Source organism: Salmo trutta, chromosome 17, assembly GCF_901001165.1.
Source record: "Salmo trutta chromosome 17, fSalTru1.1, whole genome shotgun sequence".
Taxonomy (NCBI): Eukaryota; Metazoa; Chordata; class Actinopteri; order Salmoniformes; family Salmonidae; genus Salmo; species Salmo trutta.
Window position 1 is genome coordinate 10,087,559 of NC_042973.1, and position 20,876 is coordinate 10,108,434.

Here is a 20,876-nt window from a genome sequence, read left to right on the forward strand (position 1 = left end):
GCTCTGTCAGGTTAGATGAGGAGCACTTCTGCACAACTATTTTTAGGTCTCTCCAGAGGATGTTCGATCAGGTTCAAGTCCGGACTCTGGCTGGGCCACTCAAGGACATTCAGAGACTTGTCCCAAAGCCACTCCTGCGTTGTCTTGGCTGTGTGCTTAGGGTTGTTGTCCTGTTGGAAGGTGAACCTTCACCCCAGTCTGAGGTCCTGAGCGCTTTGGAGCAGGCTTTCATCAAGCATCTCTGTACTTTGCTCCATTCATCTTTGCCTCGATCCTGACCAGTCTCCCAGTCCCTGCCACTGAAAACATCCCCACAGCATGATGCTGCCACCACCATGCTTCACCGTAGGGATGGTGCCATTTTTCCTACACACGTGACGCTTGGCATTCAGGACAAAGAGTTCTTGGTTTTCATGGTCTGAGAGTCTTTAGGTGCTTTTTACTGAGGAGTGTCTTCCGTCTGGCCACTCTACCATAAAGGCCTGATTGGTGGAGTGCTGCAGAGATGGTTGTCCTTCTGGAAGGTTCTCCATCTCCACAGAGAACTGATACTATATACTTGTTGTTGGGGTGGGATTGGTATGGGGCGTGTCTAACTCATCGATATATTTATTGAATATTATATGAATCCTACACATTAAAATGGCCAATTTGAGTGCAATCAGTATCTGAGATCAAATTATATTTCAACAAAATAATGTTGCAGGAATGTTAATCTTATCAGTTTCTAACAACAGAAACGATTTCGGAACAATCTGAGATGGTAGATGTCAAAATCCTCTTTCCTGTGCTTTTTGAGGATGTTGATATTTGGAATAGGAGCTGTGCCTGTGAGGGACTCCTCAGAATGTTCTGCTTTTTAAGGTAATGGCTGTGACTTGTGAGGGACTTCTCAGAATGTTCTGCTTTTTAAGGTAATGGCTGTGACTTGTGAGGGACTTCTCAGAATGTTCTGCTTTTTAAGGTAATGGCTGTGACTTGTGAGACTCAATATTGTGCTCTTTTTAAGAATTTGTTTGAGGATGTTGGTGGGATGTTGATACACAGCAGTCCAGAGCAAAGATCAACATTCTTGTGTGACATGTCAATGGTAATATCCTTAAGTGCAGACCCACTTACAGCTAAAGGTTAGGGAGCTAGTAGAAAGGTTATGGAAAATGTAAATGATGTATGTTTTGCATACTGTGACTGGTCTTGAAGATCTGCTCTCCATTTTAAAATGATTTGGACAGCAGGTGAAAAACCATGTGAATGATCCATTTAATTTCAGCTTGCTTTAAATTCATCTAGGGTTCCTAAAGTGTCTGAATGTGTTTCCTTTAAGTAAAGCTTTTCAAATGGAGATGCCTGACACTGCACGCTATGTGAACCGCCTTCCTTTTAAGAACCTCTCATAACTACATGAGCAGATTGATTTCAACATGGAAAAATACATTTTATATTTCTCTGGGGAGGAGGCTGTGAGGGATAGAGTGAATGCTGGGTGGCTGGATGAATGCTGGCATTGTCTGGGCACACACACATACCATAGCCTCCGTTGTGTGTGTGAACAAAGTGCTGGCCTGCTTTTGATTTAACACTCTAACACTGCAGAGAATGACCCCTGACCTGTCTCTGAGGGGTCTGTCTATAAATGTTTCTGGGAAATGTGACTTACTTCCTGAATGTCATCCTCAGGTGGGAACCCCTCTTCAGAGTGATTTTGTGGGAGAGAATTAAACTTTAGAAGTCGTTATCTCATGTTATCTCCTCGGTGGCGTTGGTCAGTTGTATGGGACCAAGAAGCCATTTTGGTGATGAGGGTAGACACTGGCCATTGGCCAGCATGCCACTGCTTTGGCCTGCTGAGGAATGCCATATAGTGCGGGTCTGAAAGCATAGCTATGTATAGCCCACACACACACACAGGCTGACCCACAGACACACCCATTTAACCCTACAGAGTGACAGGGACAAAACACATCGATTGGCTACATTTTCTGGTGCTAATATCTAATTGGAAATCTTTTCCGTTTTCCACCAGAAAGGCCTCCTTTTGGCTGGTGGAAATCATAGATGTTTGAAATTGTGGGCAAGAGTGGTTTAAAATAACACTGGGCTGCCAGGCCTGTTTTTAGAAGCTCCTGGGACAAAGGATTTAATGTTACTGTACACGGGGAGGGAAGGAGGGAGGGAACGTGAGAGAAGTTTAAAGCCCTGATTTCCACCCTGTCTGAAAGTCTCATGCCTCACACACCCACACCTTCTGTTTTCAGGGTGCCACACAAAGCAGACCTTGTGTGGCAGCACAGTTCAAGAAAAGGGGTCAGACTGCGCAGAGTGGGTGATGGTTGACTGAGGATACAGTAGCCAGTGTTGCTTCAGGATAGGTGAGGAGAAACGGGCTAGTCTTTCAATGTCAGTGATTTGACAACAACTCCCATGGGGGTAGAGACATGAGTCCCTCAGGAGTCATAGGAAGTGGTCTGTCCTGTCCAATTACTGACCTCCTGAGAATAGTGATGTTGCCCACAGGACCAGTTTTGGTTACAGAGTACTGCTGTTAGAAACCATAATAAACATCTAGATTTTCTAGCTGGTCAAACCCAGATTTCCACCAGGAGACTGGCATCTGAGATTCTTCATAATGGGCACGGATTGTGTTTTGTTTGCTAATACGTTCTCTACGATGGCCCGCTGTTTCCCACTCTGGGTCCTCTCTCTGTTCCGACCGCAGTGACTGAGCCTCAGTGTTCTCTAATCAAAACCAGCTGGCCCCATCCAGACCACACAGCCAGGGAACCTCTACTGTGTAAAGTGGCAAGATTATTACACCACTGTTTTCTTTGCTTTTCAACAAACATATCTGGACAAGGCCTTTAAAGACGAGAGGGATAAAGAGGGAGGGATAGAGAGGGAGGGATAGATAGAGAGGGAGGGATAGATAGAGAGGGAGGGATAGATAGAGAGGGAGGGATAGATAGAGAGGGATAGATAGAGAGGGATAGATAGAGAGGGATAGATAGAGAGGGATAGATAGAGAGGGAGGGATAGAGAGGGAGGGATAGAGAGGGAGGGATAGAGAGGGAGGGATGAAGACGTCTTGTCTTAGTGAAAGGGGCTGTGTGATGTCTCCCGTCTTATGGACAATTTTTTGCTTCGCTGTGCTGCTTCCCAGATTGCAGTTCCACTGAGATACATATTTAATTGGTCACTGGAAAAGGGGATGTTTGCAAATGTATGGAAGCATGCGAACTGTGTCCTATTCTGAAAGACTGCAAAGAACCCATTACTCCTGCCAATAGTCGACCAATTAGTCTACTCCCTACACTCAGTGAGATATTGGAGGGTATTGTGAGTAGACAAATATGGGAGTACATGGAAAAGAATGATCTGATTACAGCCAATCAGCATGCTTATCGCAAAAAACATTCCACTCCCACTGCATTGGTTGACATGACTGACCAGTGGCTCAATGCTATGGATAATGGCAAGTTTGTGGTTGTACTATTTTTAGATTTCCGTGCAGCATTTGATTTAGTGGATCATGAAATAATTTTGACAAAATTTTTTTTTTTTTACCTTTTATTTAACTAGGCGAGTCAGTTAAGAACATATTCTTATTTTCAATGACGGCCTAGGAACAGTGGGTTAACTGCCTTGTTCAGGGGCAGAACGACAGATTTTTACCTGGTCAGCTCGGGGATTCGATCTTGCAACCTTTCGGTTACTAGTCCAAGGCTACCACTAGGCTACCTGCCGCCCAAAATTAATGCATTATGGTTTTAAGGAGGTAGCATTGAATTGGGTACAGTCATATCTAACTGACAGGAAACAGTCACCTATATCAATGGTTCATTTTCTTCCCCTCATGCGGTAAACTGTGGAATACCGCAGGGCAGCTGCCTTGGGCCACTTCTTTATTTAATATATACCAACGACCTTCCCTATGACTTAGCTGAAACTGAAGCTACTATATTTGCAGATGATACTACAATTTATGCAGCAATACAATCGGTTCAACAGGTACAGCAAGCTTTACAAGGAGATTTGGAGAATATCAGGGAGTGGGTTTCCCAGAACAAACTTGTTTTAAACACCAAGAAAACCAAAGTTATGTTGGTCTGTTCAACTAGGAAAAGGCAAAAACAGCATGGGATACAATTAAGTATGGGAGGAGTACAAATTGAAGAAGTGACAGAAACCAAACTATTGGGAGTGCAGCTAGACAACTGCTTATCATGGTCGTCTCAAATAAATAATCTATGTAAAAAAATATATATTAAAACAGCATGCATAATCAGAAGGATAGCTAAATATTTACCAGGAAAAATTCTTAAGCAAATAACATAAGCATTAATTGAGAGTCAGGTGAACTACTGTTCTGTGGTCTGGGGAAATGCATCAGCAAGTGAAGTTAGGAGGCTGCAGAATGCACAGAACAAAGCGGTAAGGATTGTTTTAAGGTGGAGATATGGTTCTTCTGTTGCAGTCATGCGCAATGTTCTTGGTTGGTCATCAATCGACAAGATATTTGAAAAAAACATGCTTATTTTATAATATACATCATTTAAAATGGCCAAGTTCTATTCACAACGGTATTCAGTTGGTAAGAGACAGACATTCCGTAAATACTAGGAATAGATTGTCCACCATCTATGCGTTATCCAGACAGAAAAGAGAAATAGGCAAAAGAACATTTCAATTTAGAGCAATAAAGAAATGGAATAAATTAACTGAGCAAACCAGAAACCTTTCAATATATACATTTAAACATTATTTTAAAACGATTTAAATATAATACATAAAAATGTTGTGGAACTATAGTAGATGAAGAATCAATATTTTTTAGATTGAGTATTTATTGGGTCATTATGTTAGTATATTATGTATGTTTGTAATAGTGTGTTATGTGAAAATGTGTTCGTATTATAAATTGTATTTTAATGTTTAAGGACTCTTGGAAGATTAGTCCAAATGGGGACTAAAAGACAATCAAATCAAATCAATCAAGCGGTCTTGTCTTAGTGAAAGGGGCTGTGTGATGTCTCTTCAAGCGGCCCATCAGGCTTTTAAGGCATTTCTACCTTACTAGATGAACACACGTTGGGCCCTGGGTGGGGCGAGGACAGCCAGAATGGGGCCAGGTGGGGCGAGGACAGCCAGAATGGTTAAGGGTGGGGTGAGGACAGCCAGAATGGGACCAGGGTGGGGCGAGGACAGCCAGAATGGTTAAGGGTGGGGCGAGGACAGCCAGAATGGTTAAGGGTGGGGCGAGGACAGCCAGAATGGTTAAGGGTGGGGCGAGGACAGCCAGAATGGTTAAGGGTGGGGCGAGGACAGCCAGAATGGGGCCAGGTGGGGTGAGGACAGCCAGAATGGGACCAGGGTGGGGCGAGGACAGCCAGAATGGTTAAGGGTGGGGCGAGGACAGCCAGAATGGTTAAGGGTGGGGCGAGGACAGCCAGAATGGTTAAGGGTGGGGTGAGGACAGCCAGAATGGTTAAGGGTGGGGCGAGGACAGCCAGAATGGGGCCAGGTGGGGTGAGGACAGCCAGAATGGGACCAGGGTGGGGCGAGGACAGCCAGAATGGTTAAGGGTGGGGCGAGGACAGCCAGAATGGTTAAGGGTGGGGCGAGGACAGCCAGAATGGTTAAGGGTGGGGCGAGGACAGCCAGAATGGGGCCAGGTGGGGTGAGGACAGCCAGAATGGGACCAGGGTGGGGCGAGGACAGCCAGAATGGTTAAGGGTGGGGCGAGGACAGCCAGAATGGTTAAGGGTGGGGCGAGGACAGCCAGAATGGTTAAGGGTGGGGTGAGGACAGCCAGAATGGTTAAGGGTGGGGCGAGGACAGCCAGAATGGGGCCAGGTGGGGTGAGGACAGCCAGAATGGGACCAGGGTGGGGCGAGGACAGCCAGAATGGTTAAGGGTGGGGTGAGGACAGCCAGAATGGGGCCAGGTGGGGCGAGGACAGCCAGAATGGGGCCAGGGTGGGGTGAGGACAGCCAGAATGGTTAAGGGTGGGGTGAGGACAGCCAGAATGGTTAAGGGTGGGGCGAGGACAGCCAGAATGGGGCCAGGTGGGGCGAGGACAGCCAGAATGGTTAAGGGTGGGGCGAGGACAGCCAGAATGGTTAAGGGTGGGGTGAGGACAGCCAGAATGGTTAAGGGTGGGGCGAGGACAGCCAGAATGGTTAAGGGTGGGGCGAGGACAGCCAGAATGGTTAAGGGTGGGGTGAGGACAGCCAGAATGGGGCCAGGTGGGGTGAGGACAGCCAGAATGGGGCCAGGTGGGGCGAGGACAGCCAGAATGGTTAAGGGTGGGGTGAGGACAGCCAGAATGGGGCCAGGATGGGGTGAGGACAGCCAGAATGGGACCAGGGTGGGGTGAGGACAGCCAGAATGGGACCAGTGTGGGGGCTGTCAACAGGAAACGGACAGGGGGAGGGAGGGAAGGATGGGGTGAATGTAGGAGGGTTGAGGCAGGGCCGAAAGCTCACAAGTAAGACCCGAAAGCACACTTATGACATCACATAGGAATGTTCCCTTATCACACCCCACGTTCTTAGTACAGACACAGTTTCATTGAGATGTGCTAAACGTGTTATATACGCTAGCCGTGTTGCAGTGTATATAATGGACACTGCGGCTGGCTGGCTGGTTATAGTTGAGAGCTTGTGTGTTAGTGTTTTGTGTTTGAGGAGGAAAAACAAGTCCATGTCTGGTTATTGTAACCGCTGAGCAGAAGTGATCAGAGTCAATGTACCGTAGCCTACTGACGATCTACGGTCCTTGTTTATGTAGCATGAAACGGCTTTAATTAATTAGCTTAACGACTTGAAATGTTTTGAAAGATTTATTTGGAGTAACGTCACAAGAAGCACTCTCTCGCAGGAATTCCACTAACAGTCCGTATGTAGCCATACGTAGCTGCTACTCATGTTGGTATCTGTACTGACGGCGCAAAAACCATGACAGGGAGATGTAGTGGAGTGGTAACGTGCGTACAAGCAGTTGTTCCCGACGCCACTTGGGTACACTGCAGCATCCACAGAGAGGCTCTTGCTGACAAGGGAATGCCTGACAGCTTGAAAGATGTTTTGGACACTACAGTGAAAATGGTCAACTTTGCTAAAGTAAGGCCCCTGAACTCTCGTGTATTTTCTGCTCTATGCAATGATATGGGCTGCGACCACGTAACACTTTTACAACATACAGAAGTCTGCTGGTTATCAAGGGGCAAAGTATTGACATGTTTTTTATTTTACATTGAGAGACGAGCTTAAAGTTTTTTTTACTGACTATAATTTTCACTTGTCTGACCGCTTGCATGATGACGAGTTTCTCACACGACTGGCCTATCTGGGTGATGTTTTTTCTTTCATGGATGATCTGAATCTAGGATTACAGGGACTCTCCGCAACTATATTCAATGTGCGGGGATCAAAATTGAGACTATGATAAAGAAGTAGGAGCTCTTCTCTGTCTGCATTAACAAGGACAACACACAGGTCTTTCCATCATTGTATGATTTTTTGTGTACAAATGAACTCAAGCTTACGGACAATGTCAAATGTGATATAGCGAAGCACCTGAGTGAGTTGGGTGCGCAATTACACAGGTACTTTCCCGAAATGGATGACACAAACAACTGGATTCGTTGTCCCTTTCATGCCTCCAGTTCACTTACCGATATCTGAACAAGAGAGCCTCATCGAAATTGCAACAAGCGGTTCTGTGAAAATGTAATTTAATCAGAAACCACTAAAAGATTTCTAGATTGGGCTGCGCTCAGAGTATCCTGCCTTGGCAAATCGCGTTGTTAAGACACTGATGCCCTTTGCAACCAGGTACCTATGTGAGAGTGGATTCTCGGCCCTCACTAGCATGACAACTAAATACAGGCAGACTGTGTGGAAAATGATTTAAGACTGAGTCTCTCTCCAATACAACCCAACATTACAGAGTTATGAGCATCCTTTCAAGCACACCCTTCTCATTAATCTGTGGTGAGTTATTCACCATTTCCGATGAACAAATCAAGTTTTATATGTAAGATGGTTAAATAAAGAGCAAAATTATTGATTATTATTATATTATTATTTGTGCCCTGATCCTATAAGAGCTCTTTGTCTCTTCCCACAAGCCGGGTTGTGACAAAAACTCACAGTCATTCTTCTGTTTAATAAATGTATCGTATAGTGTGTGTGTGTGGTAGGCTTACAATGATGGCAAAAAACATAATTTGAGAGTGCGCTGATCCTGGTGCTAGAGGGGGTACGCAGCTGGAGGTTGAATGTTTGAAGGGGTACGGGATAGTAAAAAGGTTTGGGAACCATTGCTCTAATAGAACAGTTCATTGAACATACACACATTTTCCTATAGTTGGGGCACACAATGCAGAATACTTCTGCCAAAAACACAGCTGCTACAGCTAGTAATGCCCGTTTACACAAATGAAATGGTTTGTTTAATGCGCCAGTGAGTGCATTTCCAATTACTTTTCTGGGCAAATAGAAGTCCACTCATACTCCCAATTATTAATGATTTACAGTACACACTGTTGAATGGGGATGGTAGTTTTCTTGGACTTTTCGCCAGATGTTTTTATCAAGGTGCCAAGCAGTGATGAATTGTGTGGTAGCTTCTGAAAGTCCAAATTTGACTCAACTTCATAAATATTGGGTTAGCAACAGTAAACTGTCTGTTTGTAAAATGACTGTCTTTAGACCAGTAAATATTATAACACATTATCAAATAAATGTAGTCTGGATTAATACATTATCTTATCATCTTTTATTGCCAGCATTACTTAGTGACTTAAGAGATGACTGGAATGTACTGTATGTGAAGAGCAGTAGGTGATGGAAGTAAATATTGTCTGATGGTATGACGAGTGAAGGAATGTACAGCACTGTCAGTGCCGCTCTGTTTCATCTTGAAATATTCTCCATACATCACACTTCAATATGCACCACCTGGTTTGTGACTTGACTTGAGAAACAATGTCTTCTTTCTAGACTAGGGGTGGCCCGGGGGCCACATTCGGTCTTCAACGAGGTCAAGAGGGTTGCACTGAAAATGTGTTATATTTCCTTGCTGTCAGAATTTGCATAAAAATAGTCCTCTATCCATTGATTTTGGAATTTACGATGCTCCCTGAATGTCTAGCTTTCCTTTTGGGTGATTATTAGTGAGCTGGACACAGTCAACAAAAGAAGAATGTTGGTCCGTTATCATTTATACACAATTTCGATTTGGTTTTAGACTTTTTAAAGTATATCGAGTTTGTCAACAAAAACACTAAAAATAGCACCCCTTGTGTGCACATTCGGTTGTTACTGTATACCCTGTAATGGTACAGAAACGGTATGACCCAACCCGAGCACTAAACTGCTGGCAGTTGTGAAAAAAGTAAATAGTTGGAAGAGTTACAAGGTTGAAAATAATGACATTGTTAATTAGATGCTTTTTTTTCATTAACCGGGCTATTTTCTCTTGAACAATATGGTCTATCTACTGGAAACTCGTGGACAATATGGTCTATCTACTGGAAACTTGTGGACAATATGGTCTATCTGCTGGAAACTCGTGGACAATATGGTCTATCTACTGGAAACTCGTGGACAATATGGTCTATCTGCTGGAAACTCGTGGACAATATGGTCTATCTACTGGAAACTCGTGGACAATATGGACACAGATATAATAATTGAATACATATTTTTTTAAAGTTATTCTATTATAAATTACCGAAGTTAAAATAGATTGCCATAGATTACCTGTTAATTACCAAAAATTCTGGTAACTTTAGTAAACTGCCAGTAGTTTTGCAACCCTAGAGATAATGGATATAATATCAACAAAGCAAGTTTCCTCTTAGATACCTTCTCTGACAGATGTTTAAATTCTACGCTAGTCAGCAGCGGCTAGTCAGCAGCGGCTAGTCAGCAGCGGCTAGTCAGCAGCGGCTAGTCAGCAGCGGCTAGTCAGCAGCGGCTAGTCAGCAGCGCTAGTCAGCAGCGGCTAGTCAGCAGCGCTAGTCAGCAGTGACTAGTCAGCAGTGACTAGTCAGCAGCGCTAGTTAGCAGTGACTAGTCAGCAGTGACTAGTCAGCAGTGACTAGTCAGCAGCGCTAGTTAGCAGTGACTAGTCAGCAGTGACTAGTCAGCAGCGCTAGTCAGCAGCGCTAGTCAGCAGTGGCTAGTCAGCAGCGCTAGTCAGCAGCGCTAGTCAGCAGCGCTAGTCAGCAGTGACTAGTTAGCAGTGACTAGTCAGCAGCGCTAGTCAGCAGCGCTAGTCAGCAGTGACTAGTCAGCAGCGCTAGTTAGCAGTGACTAGTCAGCAGCGCTAGTCAGTAGTGACTAGTCAGCAGCGCTAGTCAGTAGTGACTAGTCAGCAGCGCTAGTCAGCAGCGGCTAGTCAGCAGCGGCTAGTCAGCAGCGCTAGTCAGCAGCGCTAGTCAGCAGTGACTAGTCAGTAGTGGCTAGTCAGCAGTAACTAGTCAGCAGTAACTAGTCAGCAGTGGCTAGTCAGCAGTGGCTAGTCAGCAGCGCTACTCTACTATTACCTCAGAAGTCGTAAACCATTATTGGCTGATGTTGGAGTGCTTTTGTTGTCACACAGACATATCTGCAACTGGAATGTGTTAAATGCAAATTACCAGGGCTAAGGAGCTCACTGTACTGTACTTCTCTAATCGGTGAGCCTTTTTAGCGAAGGTCACACTTCTGTCAGTGAAGGATTAGCAGGCTATGCCGGGTGTTTTAATAGTAGCGGTGAAGAATGTTTATACATGTAATAGCCACTGGCATACATTTGACACCTCAAACGCTACATGCACTCAATGCTATTAGAGAGTAGTTAGGGTGGTGTTGTTCTACAGGTCCCAAGAGAAGGCTCACTCAGTAATAAGCCTGGATGAGGCTAGGGAGTATAGACATCTCTGCCTGTTTCCATTTCTGTGTCCTGACTTCAGATATACTGTAGCGTACACAGTGTGGTACCGTGGAGTTTTGGCATAATTCCTCGAAAGCCCATGCGTGTCTCCCGATCATTTGTGAGGGAGGGATACAGTATGTGCTGGTCTCCTGATCATTTGTGAGGGAGGGATACAGTATGTGTTGGTCTCCTGATCATTTGTGAGGGAGGGATACAGTATGTGCTGGTCTCCCGATCATTTGTGAGGGAGGGATACAGTATGTGCTGGTCTCCCGATCATTTGTGAGGGAGGGATACAGTATGTGCTGGTCTCCTGATCATTTGTGAGGGAGGGATACAGTACGTGCTGGTCTCCCGATCATTTGTGAGGGAGGGATACAGTATGTGCTTGCCGTGACAGCGTCTTTGGCCTGGCTACAGCACTGTTTACATATTTTTGAAGTGAGTGGCTCCTGGGGAGAGAGACCTGCACATGGCCATTTTGACTTGGGCTTCTCACCTGTATCACATCAAGAGGTTTTTACTCAGAGAGTAGCAGGGTTTCCAGAGTACTAGCACCTCTGAACAGAGCGGGCTGTAATTTGCAAACCAAGTGCAATGCGAAAATGTCAGCAGTCAGAACGCAATTAACATTCGGTGTGTGTGTGTGTGTGTGTGTGTGTGTGTGTGTGTGTGGTCCCTAACACAGGTTAGTGTTTAGCTGGGAGGGCAGAGTGAGGGCACTAGTTATTTCCCCCAATACAGGTGCTCCTTTGTACAAGGAGTGCTGGTGGGTAATGGTAGGGTTGTGAGCTTTGAAGTTAAACAGGTGATATACATATTCGTGTGTATAATTTTTTTTTTCTGTTTTGAAATGAAAGGAAAAATCGAACATGTTGATGTGGGGAAAGCCTTATAAGGAACCGTTGATAACAAGGATTGGGGAGGTCAACTGAAAGCAGTTGATCTATTTTGTAAAACTTGCTACTAGAAGACGGTCTGTATCAGAATGATAGTGTTTCTGTGGGAACAGGACGTTTTCTCATCCATCCCACTCACCCACCCCCAAATTGTATCTTAGATGTCCTCCTCGCATCCTGGTTAGGGGGTCAAACCTCCTCCCCTATTTACTAATAGTCTGTCACCACGGCAACTCAACACAGCCCCGGGGAAAGCCCACTGATGCATGTAAGAGAGATTGTGACTGTTGGAGTCCTCACTAGATAAAGAGTATGTGGCTGATTCAACTTCACTTTTCGATACGAGTCCCCTTTCTTGATAATGGAAAGATTTTTGATATACCAGCATTACCTGTGCTACCAAATACACAATTTGATACTGTTAATCTATTGTGCTGTATTCCATCTTTAAACATTTGATCTGCACTGTCATACCCAGGGGATATTTTGACTCATTTCAGGGGGTTTGATTTATGTGCACATGTTTCTAATGAAATAATCTGAGTGGTTGAATCAGGCTTTAATATGTGACAGTTTGATACTGTACTCCTGGCAGTCTCCTCCAAGCCCCTCCAGCCTCCCAGATCTTTTGTCTCTCCATAAACTAGCGACCTCACTGGATGTGTGAGGTCAGCACTGTGGAGTTCCGCTGTAGATGTACCATCGCTAGAGAATGAGTCACTCAGCACGGCTCCTCCAGTCCTGTCTGTTGCCAATGGGATACCCCTGAGGTTCTCATGTTACACTTTTTCATAGGGAACCTTCACGCTTACTTCACCGTTTTTATTTCATTGCGCCATTTTTTTGAAACATCTGTTTTTCCTAGAGGAAACTACTTCACATAATGTAGATTTAAGCAAATGTTGTGAAAACTTTACTTTTGGCACTTTGACCTTCTCTAAGGGTTTTGATGTTGATACAGAATTGTGAACAGAGGTTTGTGATGGTATGGTGGGCAGTCTCCTCCTCCGCTTTCTCTCTCTAGTCTCTCATGTCTCGGGACAATAGGTCTTGCAGTGCTAAGACGCAGCTGTGTTTGTACTGCAGTGGCGTGCTGGACTTTATCCCCATTCCTCCTGCTGACCCTCTCTGGGGGGGAAGGGGGGAGGTTGGGGAGAGGAGAGGAGAGGAGCAGAGTGGTAGGTGGGCTTAGACACTCCCCAGGTGGCTGAATCTCCCCCATCTCCTTTCCTGGACGCCACAGTCCTATCCTTGGCTCTTACTCTCGGACGCAGAAAACTATGGTGGAATTAGCTGTGATTACCGGAAAAGTGGAGAGGTCAGCATTTGGATGGGACACAATAATGCCTCCCCCGTCCTCCTGGCTGTCCTGCCGACAGGCCCTTAGCCTCAGCATGGGTAGTAAGAGGGAGAGGTAGACTGTGCAGGAATGCAGTCAACGGCAGTTTGCTGTTTGGCCTTTCAGAGGTAACCAAGCATGTCCACCCAGTTTTTCTTTCCCCTGCTCCTCTCCGGCAGAGATAAGAGGCTGCTTGGAAAATGAGAGGGGGGAAAAAAGAGGATGATTGTTGATCGGCACAGCCCCAAGTAAAGGGCTCAGCAGCCAGCCTTCCTAGTCAGGAGAGAGCCTGGAGCCGGCCTTTCTGGTCGGGAGAGAGCCTGGAGCCGGCCTTTCTGGTCGGGAGAGAGCCTGGAGCCGGCCTTTCTGGTCGGGAGAGAGCCTGGAGCCGGCCTTCCTGGTCGGGAGAGAGCCTGGAGCCGGCCTTCCTGGTCGGGAGAGAGCCTGGAGCCGGCCTTCCTGGTCGGGAGAGAGCCTGGAGCCGGCCTTCCTGGTCGGGAGAGAGCCTGGAGCCGGCTGTGGAGTTAAAAGCTTGGAGCTGGGTCTTTGGTCCCTGGTCCCTGGTCTCAGACCATTCTTAACTGTAGTCCCAAGGTAAAAAACGTTGCCTTTAGGTTCCACACATCTGGAAGTTCTCACAAAGACTTGTACAATAGCCCACCTGTGCTTCATAACTGCAGCGGTGCTGGTGAAGACAGGAGAATTAAGTCCTCAAGTTTCACAGCACAGGGGGAATCATGTCTGTCTACTGAGAGCTCAGTGCTGTTAGTGAATGATGCTGTTCGTCTGGTTATATTCACCAGCTATGGAGCCTTTGAGTCAGTTTCCCAAATGGTGCTATGGTACCCATGGTGTGTCTTGGCTATTTCAAAGGAAAGAAACATTGGCTAATTCCATTTGTCTGGAGAACAAATGGAAATGGCATGTTATCAAGAACGTTATAAAATCATTAGGTTTTTGGCCAAAACATTTTAAGAGCTACTGCCTTGGAGAACTTTTAGAATAACACTACATGTATGGGGAATATGAGTGTCGAAACAGACCTGCTGGTAGTCAACAAATGTCACACAGGTCACTGAAAGCATCATTGGGCTGTTCTACGGCTAGTTAACATGGACCCTATGTGAGAGTTCAGAGCAATTCGGAGCGGAGATTGTGTCGGTAGGCTGCCAAGCCTAAGACATAACAGCTGCTGGCTTTTACTGAGCTCATTTGTTCCCACTTCCAACGAATTACAACTTATAAAGGCTTTATATAGCATACATAAAGGCTTCATAACCACTACATGAATGCTTCACAAATGATCTCTAAGCATATATCATACTCTTTGTCATTATTATGAAGTCTTTATGTATGCTCTATAAAGCCTTTATAAGCTGTACTTGGTTTAATGTGTGACTGCTCATTTAGATCGTCTGCCCCAAGGCCTGTACAGTATCCATATCACTATTACTAAAACACCCTATCAGGCCTCAGATAGGTGGTTAGTTCAGGAGGCCTCTGATAGGTGGTTAGTTCAGGAGGCCTCTGATAGGTGGTTAGTTCAGGAGGCCTCTGATAGGTGGTTAGTTCAGGAGGCCTCTGATAGGTGGTTAATTCAGGAGGACTCTGATAGGTGGTTAGTTCAGGAGGCCTCTGATAGGTGGTTAGTTCAGGAGGCCTCTGATAGGTGGTTAGTTCAGGAGGCCTCTGATAGGTGGTTAGTTCAGGAGGACTCTGATAGGTGGTTAGTTCAGGAGGCCTCTGATAGTAGTTAGTTCAGGAGGCCTCTGATAGTAGTTAGTTCAGGGGGCCTCTGATAGAAGTCAAAGATGCTTGGAAGGCCCCGTTTCATCCTTCTGTTGTTATTCTAGTTGCATTTTTCTGTAATGGAAGAGAATGCTTGGGATTGGGATCATTATTTCACGCCAATATGCCCACATTTTTATTCCCACCTGTTTCAGATGAGGGTGATGTTGACTGAACGAATGGTGGATTTCCATACCAACAGGATGTGGATAAGAACAGTGTGTCCTTTAAAATCCCTATTCTTCTCTCCTGCTGATCTCCTGCTCAACCAGAAGCATTTTTACTGCAAACTAGATAACTTCATGAATGATAAGCCACAGGAGGCCTTTTGCCTTTTGTAAAGTATTTTGTATTTTTATGCTCAAGTCACTTCTGGTTTTACGGTCCTCTTTGAACTGTAGCTAATGATATGTCACTTTCTTAGGGTACGGTAGATTCCATGCCAATCTTAATTAACACTATCTTTTGTACAGAAAAAGTGTCAGGTCATGAACCTGAACCCGTTCTTTGAATGGCACGATATACACCACATTTTGACTTCATGTTCTCTCTGCTACTGCACGGCAAGTGGTACCGGAGCGCCAAGTCTAGGACCAAAAGGCTCCTTAACAGCTTCTACCCTCAAGCCATAAGACTGCTGAACAATTAATCAAATGCCCCCCTTCCATTTGTTTTGCACACTGCTGCTACTCGATGTTTATTGTCTATGCATATTCACTTCACTCCTACCTATAGTACATGTACACATTACCTCAACTACCTCCGCACACTGACTCAGTATCGGTACCCCCTGTATATAGCCTCATTATTGTTATTTTATTGTTCATTTTTGATTATTTTTTACTTTAGTTTATTTGGTCAATATTTTCTTAACTCTTCTTGAACTGCACTGTTAGTTAAGGGCTTGGAAGTATGCATTTCACGGTAAAGTCTACAATTGTTGTATTCGGCGCATGTGACAAAGTTTGATTCGAAAGCTGCTGCAGTGTCTGCACTGTCAGCATCAATATAATCAAAGACTTTGAGGCCATTGCCTCGGGATGATTACAGGCAATTGTAGTGGCCACTTCTGTAGAAGTGATCAATACCCTTAGGACTTGTCTCGGTGTAGGAGACTGGGAAAGCTTGTCTCGTCTCGGTGTAGGAGACTGGGAAAGCTTGTCTCGTCTCGGTGTAGGAGACTGGGAAAGCTTGTCTCGTCTCGGTGTAGGAGACTAGGAAAGCTTGTCTCGTCTCGGTGTAGGAGGCTGGGAAAGCTTGTCTCGTCTCGGTGTAGGAGACTGGGAAAGCTTGTCTCGTCTCGGTGTAGGAGGCTGGGAAAGCTTGTCTCGGTGTAGGAGACTGGGAAAGCTTGTCTCGGTGTAGGAGACTGGGAAAGCTTGTCTCGTCTCGGTGTAGGAGGCTGGGAAAGCTCGTCTCGGTGTAGGAGACTGGGAAAGCTTGTCTCGTCTCGGTGTAGGAGGCTGGGAAAGCTTGTCTCGTCTCGGTGTAGGAGACTGGGAAAGCTTGTCTCGTCTCGGTGTAGGAGGCTGGGAAAGCTTGTCTCGGTGTAGGAGACTGGGAAAGCTTGTCTCGTCTCGGTGTAGGAGGCTGGGAAAGCTTGTCTCGTCTCAGTGTAGGAGACTGGGAAAGCCTGTCTCGGTGTAGGAGACTGGGAAAGCTCGTCTCGGTGTAGGAGGCTGGGAAAGCTTGTCTCGTCTCGGTGTAGGAGGCTGGGAAAGCTTGTCTCGTCTCGGTGTAGGAGACTGGGAAAGCTTGTCTCGTCTCGGTGTAGGAGACTGGGAAAGCTTGTCTCGGTGTAGGAGGCTGGGAAAGCTTGTCTCTTCGGTGTAGGAGACTGGGAAAGCCTGTCTCGGTGTAGGAGACTGGGAAAGCTTGTCTCGTCTCGGTGTAGGAGACTGGGAAAGCTTGTCTCGTCTCAATGTAGGAGACTGGGAAAGCTTGTCTCGGTGTAGGAGACTGAGAAAGCTTGTCTCGTCTCGGTGTAGGAGACTGGGAAAGCTTGTCTCGTCTCGGTGTAGGAGACGTGTATCGTCTTTGTGTGAGATCAGTGCCATGCTTTGTGTTTCATGTGAAGGGGGCGGTGATGAAAAGGCGAGTCAGGGTGTGTCTCCACTTCCTGAGGTGAACACTGTCATTAATATACTCCACTGTCCTGTACTTACCTTGGCCACACTGATGTAGTTGGTGTTCTGTGCTAATGTCTCTCGCTCTCTTTTTCTCTCTCTTTCTCTCTCCCTCTTGCTCTTTCTCTCTCCTCCCCCATCCTCCCTGTATAGTTGAAACAGTTGGACAAGGCAGCGGCGGCGGCCCACACCTATTTCCAGGCAAACCCGGAGAGCGTGGAGATGGATCAGAACCTGGAGCAGTACAAGGCTCTGGAGGGCACCAACCTGGACCACTTTGTGGACAGAGAGGCACGACCACATCAGGTGAGAGTGTGGAACAGGAACATTTTGTGTCGGTTTTCCAGACTTAGATTAAGCCTAGTCCTGAACCATGAAGTACTTTCAATTGAGTTTTTCTTTTGAGAATGATTTTTGAATCCAGGACTAGGCTTAATCTATGTCCAGGAAACCGCCCCTCGGAGTCCATATCAGGACCTGAAATAAACAACTGTCAATGTTCTTTAGACTGTCACTGATCCATGGAACTTACCGAGGGCCTTTTTGATTACTTAACAAAGTCAGGCTTTGTGTCAATACCTTTAAACGACATCCTTCTATTCTATTTTCCCTGATTTGCTAATCACTAATCTGACATGGTTGGATTGGCAATAGTGTGCTAAGAACCCATGGTTTTACTTATCCAATCACTTATGGGTCAGTAATTACCTAAAGGGAGAAAGGATGCATTGTAATGCTATTGGAACAGGCCCTGCTACAGACAGAGGCTCCTCAGAGCACCCAGTGCTTGCCTTACCGTTGCTTTGGCAGGACCAGGCAGGGTGCTCTCTCTTAAACCCTCTTGCCTCTTTCTGCCAAATAGAATTTGGTATACAGTCTTGGAGTTGAACGTGAGGGTGTTGTCAGGTCTTCATATTGCATTGAATACCGTATGAATCCTGCCTACAGTACAGTTCATACATAGTCCATGCCGGTTAGCGTTATCTGAACCAGGGTCTGTTTTTATCATTGTTTTCCTGCTTCCTTTCTCTCTTTTGCCGTTCTAAATTAAACTTTATGTGGCTGCTTTCTTTGTCTAAATGGTTATTTTGTGGATATATTTTCATGTCTTTAGGATGACAGTGGTCACTACAGTTTAATGAGAGGAGATAAGTTTAGTCCATTGACCTCTGCTTGCGGAGAGCACGGAAGCCAATAAAGGTCTGGCTGTGGAGGGCTGTGTCAATGCTCACACACACTGTTCTCTTTCTGTGGAGGGCTGTGTCAATGCTCACACACACTGTTCTCTTTCTGTGGAGGGCTGTGTCAATGCTCACACACACTGTTCTCATTCTGTGGAGGGCTGTGTCATTGCACACACACACTGTTCTCATTCTGTGGAGGGCTGTGTCAATGCTCACACACACTGTTCTCTTTCTGTGGAGGGCTGTGTCAATGCTCACACACACTGTTCTCATTCTGTGGAGGGCTGTGTCAATGCTCACACACACTGTTCTCATTCTCTGGAGGGCTGTGTCAATGCTCACACACACTGTTCTCTTTCTGTGGAGGGCTGTGTCAATGCTCACACACACTGTTCTCATTCTGTGGAGGGCTGTGTCATTGCACACACACACTGTTCTCATTCTGTGGAGGGCTGTGTCAATGCTCACACACACTGTTCTCTTTCTGTGGAGGGCTGTGTCAATGCTCACACACACTGTTCTCATTCTGTGGAGGGCTGTGTCAATGCTCACACACACTGTTCTCATTCTCTGGAGGGCTGTGTCAATGCTCACACACACTGTTCTCTTTCTGTGGAGGGCTGTGTCAATGCTCACACACACTGTTCTCATTCTGTGGAGGGCTGTGTCAATGCTCACACACACTGTTCTCATTCTGTGGAGGGCTGTGTCAATGCTCACACACACTGTTCTCTTTCTGTGGAGGGCTGTGTCAATGCTCACACACACTGTTCTCATTCTGTGGAGGGCTGTGTCAATGCTCACACACACTGTTCTCATTCTGTGGAGGGCTGTGTCAATGCTCACACACACTGTTCTCATTCTGTGGAGGGCTGTGTCAATGCTCACACACACTATTCTCATTCTGTGGAGGGCTTTGTCAATGCTCACACACACTGTTCTCTTTCTGTGGAGGGCTGTGTCAATGCTCACACACACTGTTCTCATTCTGTGGAGGGCTGTGTCAATGCACACACACACTATTCTCAGTCTGTGGAGGGCTGTGTCAATGCTCACACACACTGTTCTCATTCTGTGGAGGGCTGTGTCAATGCACACACACACTATTCTCATTCTGTGGAGGGCTGTGTCAATGCTCACACACACTAATCTTATTCTGTGGAGGGCTGTGTCAATGCTCACACACACTATTCTCAGTCTGTGGAGGGCTGTGTCAATGCTCACACACACTGTTCTCTTTCTGTGGAGGGCTGTGTCAATGCTCACACACACTATTCTCTTTCTGTGGAGGGCTGTGTCAATGCTCACACACACTGTTCTCATTCTGTGGAGGGCTGTGTCAATGCACACACACACTAATCTCATTCTGTGGAAGGCTGTGTCAATGCACACACACACTGTTCTCATTCTGTGGAGGGCTGTGTCAATGCACACACACACTAATCTCATTCTGTGGAAGGCTGTGTCAATGCACACACACACTAATCTCATTCTGTGGAGGGCTGTGTCAATGCTCACACACACTAATCTTATTCTGTGGAGGGCTGTGTCAATGCTCACACACACTATTCTCAGTCTGTGGAGGGCTGTGTCAATGCTCACACACACTGTTCTCTTTCTGTGGAGGGCTGTGTCAATGCTCACACACACTATTCTCTTTCTGTGGAGGGCTGTGTCAATGCTCACACACACTGTTCTCATTCTGTGGAGGGCTGTGTCAATGCACACACACACTAATCTCATTCTGTGGAGGGCTGTGTCAATGCTCACACACACTATTCTCATTCATTGTATCACTCGGTGGTGTCTTTCTGCCTGTCTGTCTCCACATACAGACTACACTACACAGGTTTACTCTTATGTTTTTGTCATGTAGAAGGCAGATGCAACTTGTATTGAGTAGGTCACAGTAACTGTCTTGGCTGCAACTCTGTGTGTATAGTTATCATGGTCCCAAGCTCAGCTAATTTCTTTCTCCTCTTTTCTCCCCAATGCTCCCCTCACTTATCCTCTCCATCTCTCCCTCTTTGTCCTCCTCCCAAACCCTGTTTTTCCTACCTCTCTCCCTCTCTGTCCTATTCTCAACCTTCTCTCTTCCCCTCTCTCTCTCTTCCCACACTCTACCCCTCTCTCTCTCTCTTCCCACCCTTCATCCCTCCCTCTCTCCCCATTCCACTCTCCCCTTTTCTCCCCACAGAGGTCCTTCTCAGCGGGGGTGAAGCTGTATGACAAGGCAAACTATGAGGAGGCCATCTCCCTGTTCGAGGAGGCCCTCCAAGAGTACTACAGGGCTGACGTGGAGTGTCGGGCCCTCTGCCAGGGGCCCCAGAGGTTTGAGGAGCAGGACCATGTCCTCTACCGCTACAGCCTCTACCAACTGGTCTCAGGTCAGTCACTATCTTGTCCTATGTTTCATAATTCTAGTGTCTATAACACCTCCTTTGTGGTGTCTATGTAGTGTCTTGAACACCTATGTAGGGTCTAGAACACATCCTATGTAGGGTCTATAACACCTATATGTAGTGTCTATAACACCTATGTAGGGTCTATAACTCCTATGTAGTGTCTATAACACCTATGTAGTATATATGTAGGGCCTATAACACCTAGATGAAGT

At 46.1% G+C, this 20,876-nt stretch overlaps 1 protein-coding gene across 1 annotated transcript in view; it reads left to right on the forward strand.

Annotated features, from left to right (window-relative positions):
* Positions 1-20,876, forward strand: part of p3h2 (prolyl 3-hydroxylase 2) — a 115,157-nt gene that overhangs the window by 56,205 nt on the left and 38,076 nt on the right. The window contains exons 2-3 of the mRNA XM_029695581.1: positions 17,229-17,381; positions 20,457-20,646. Of these exons, the coding sequence (XP_029551441.1) occupies positions 17,229-17,381; positions 20,457-20,646 (343 nt within the window). The remainder of the gene's footprint in view (positions 1-17,228; positions 17,382-20,456; positions 20,647-20,876) is intronic.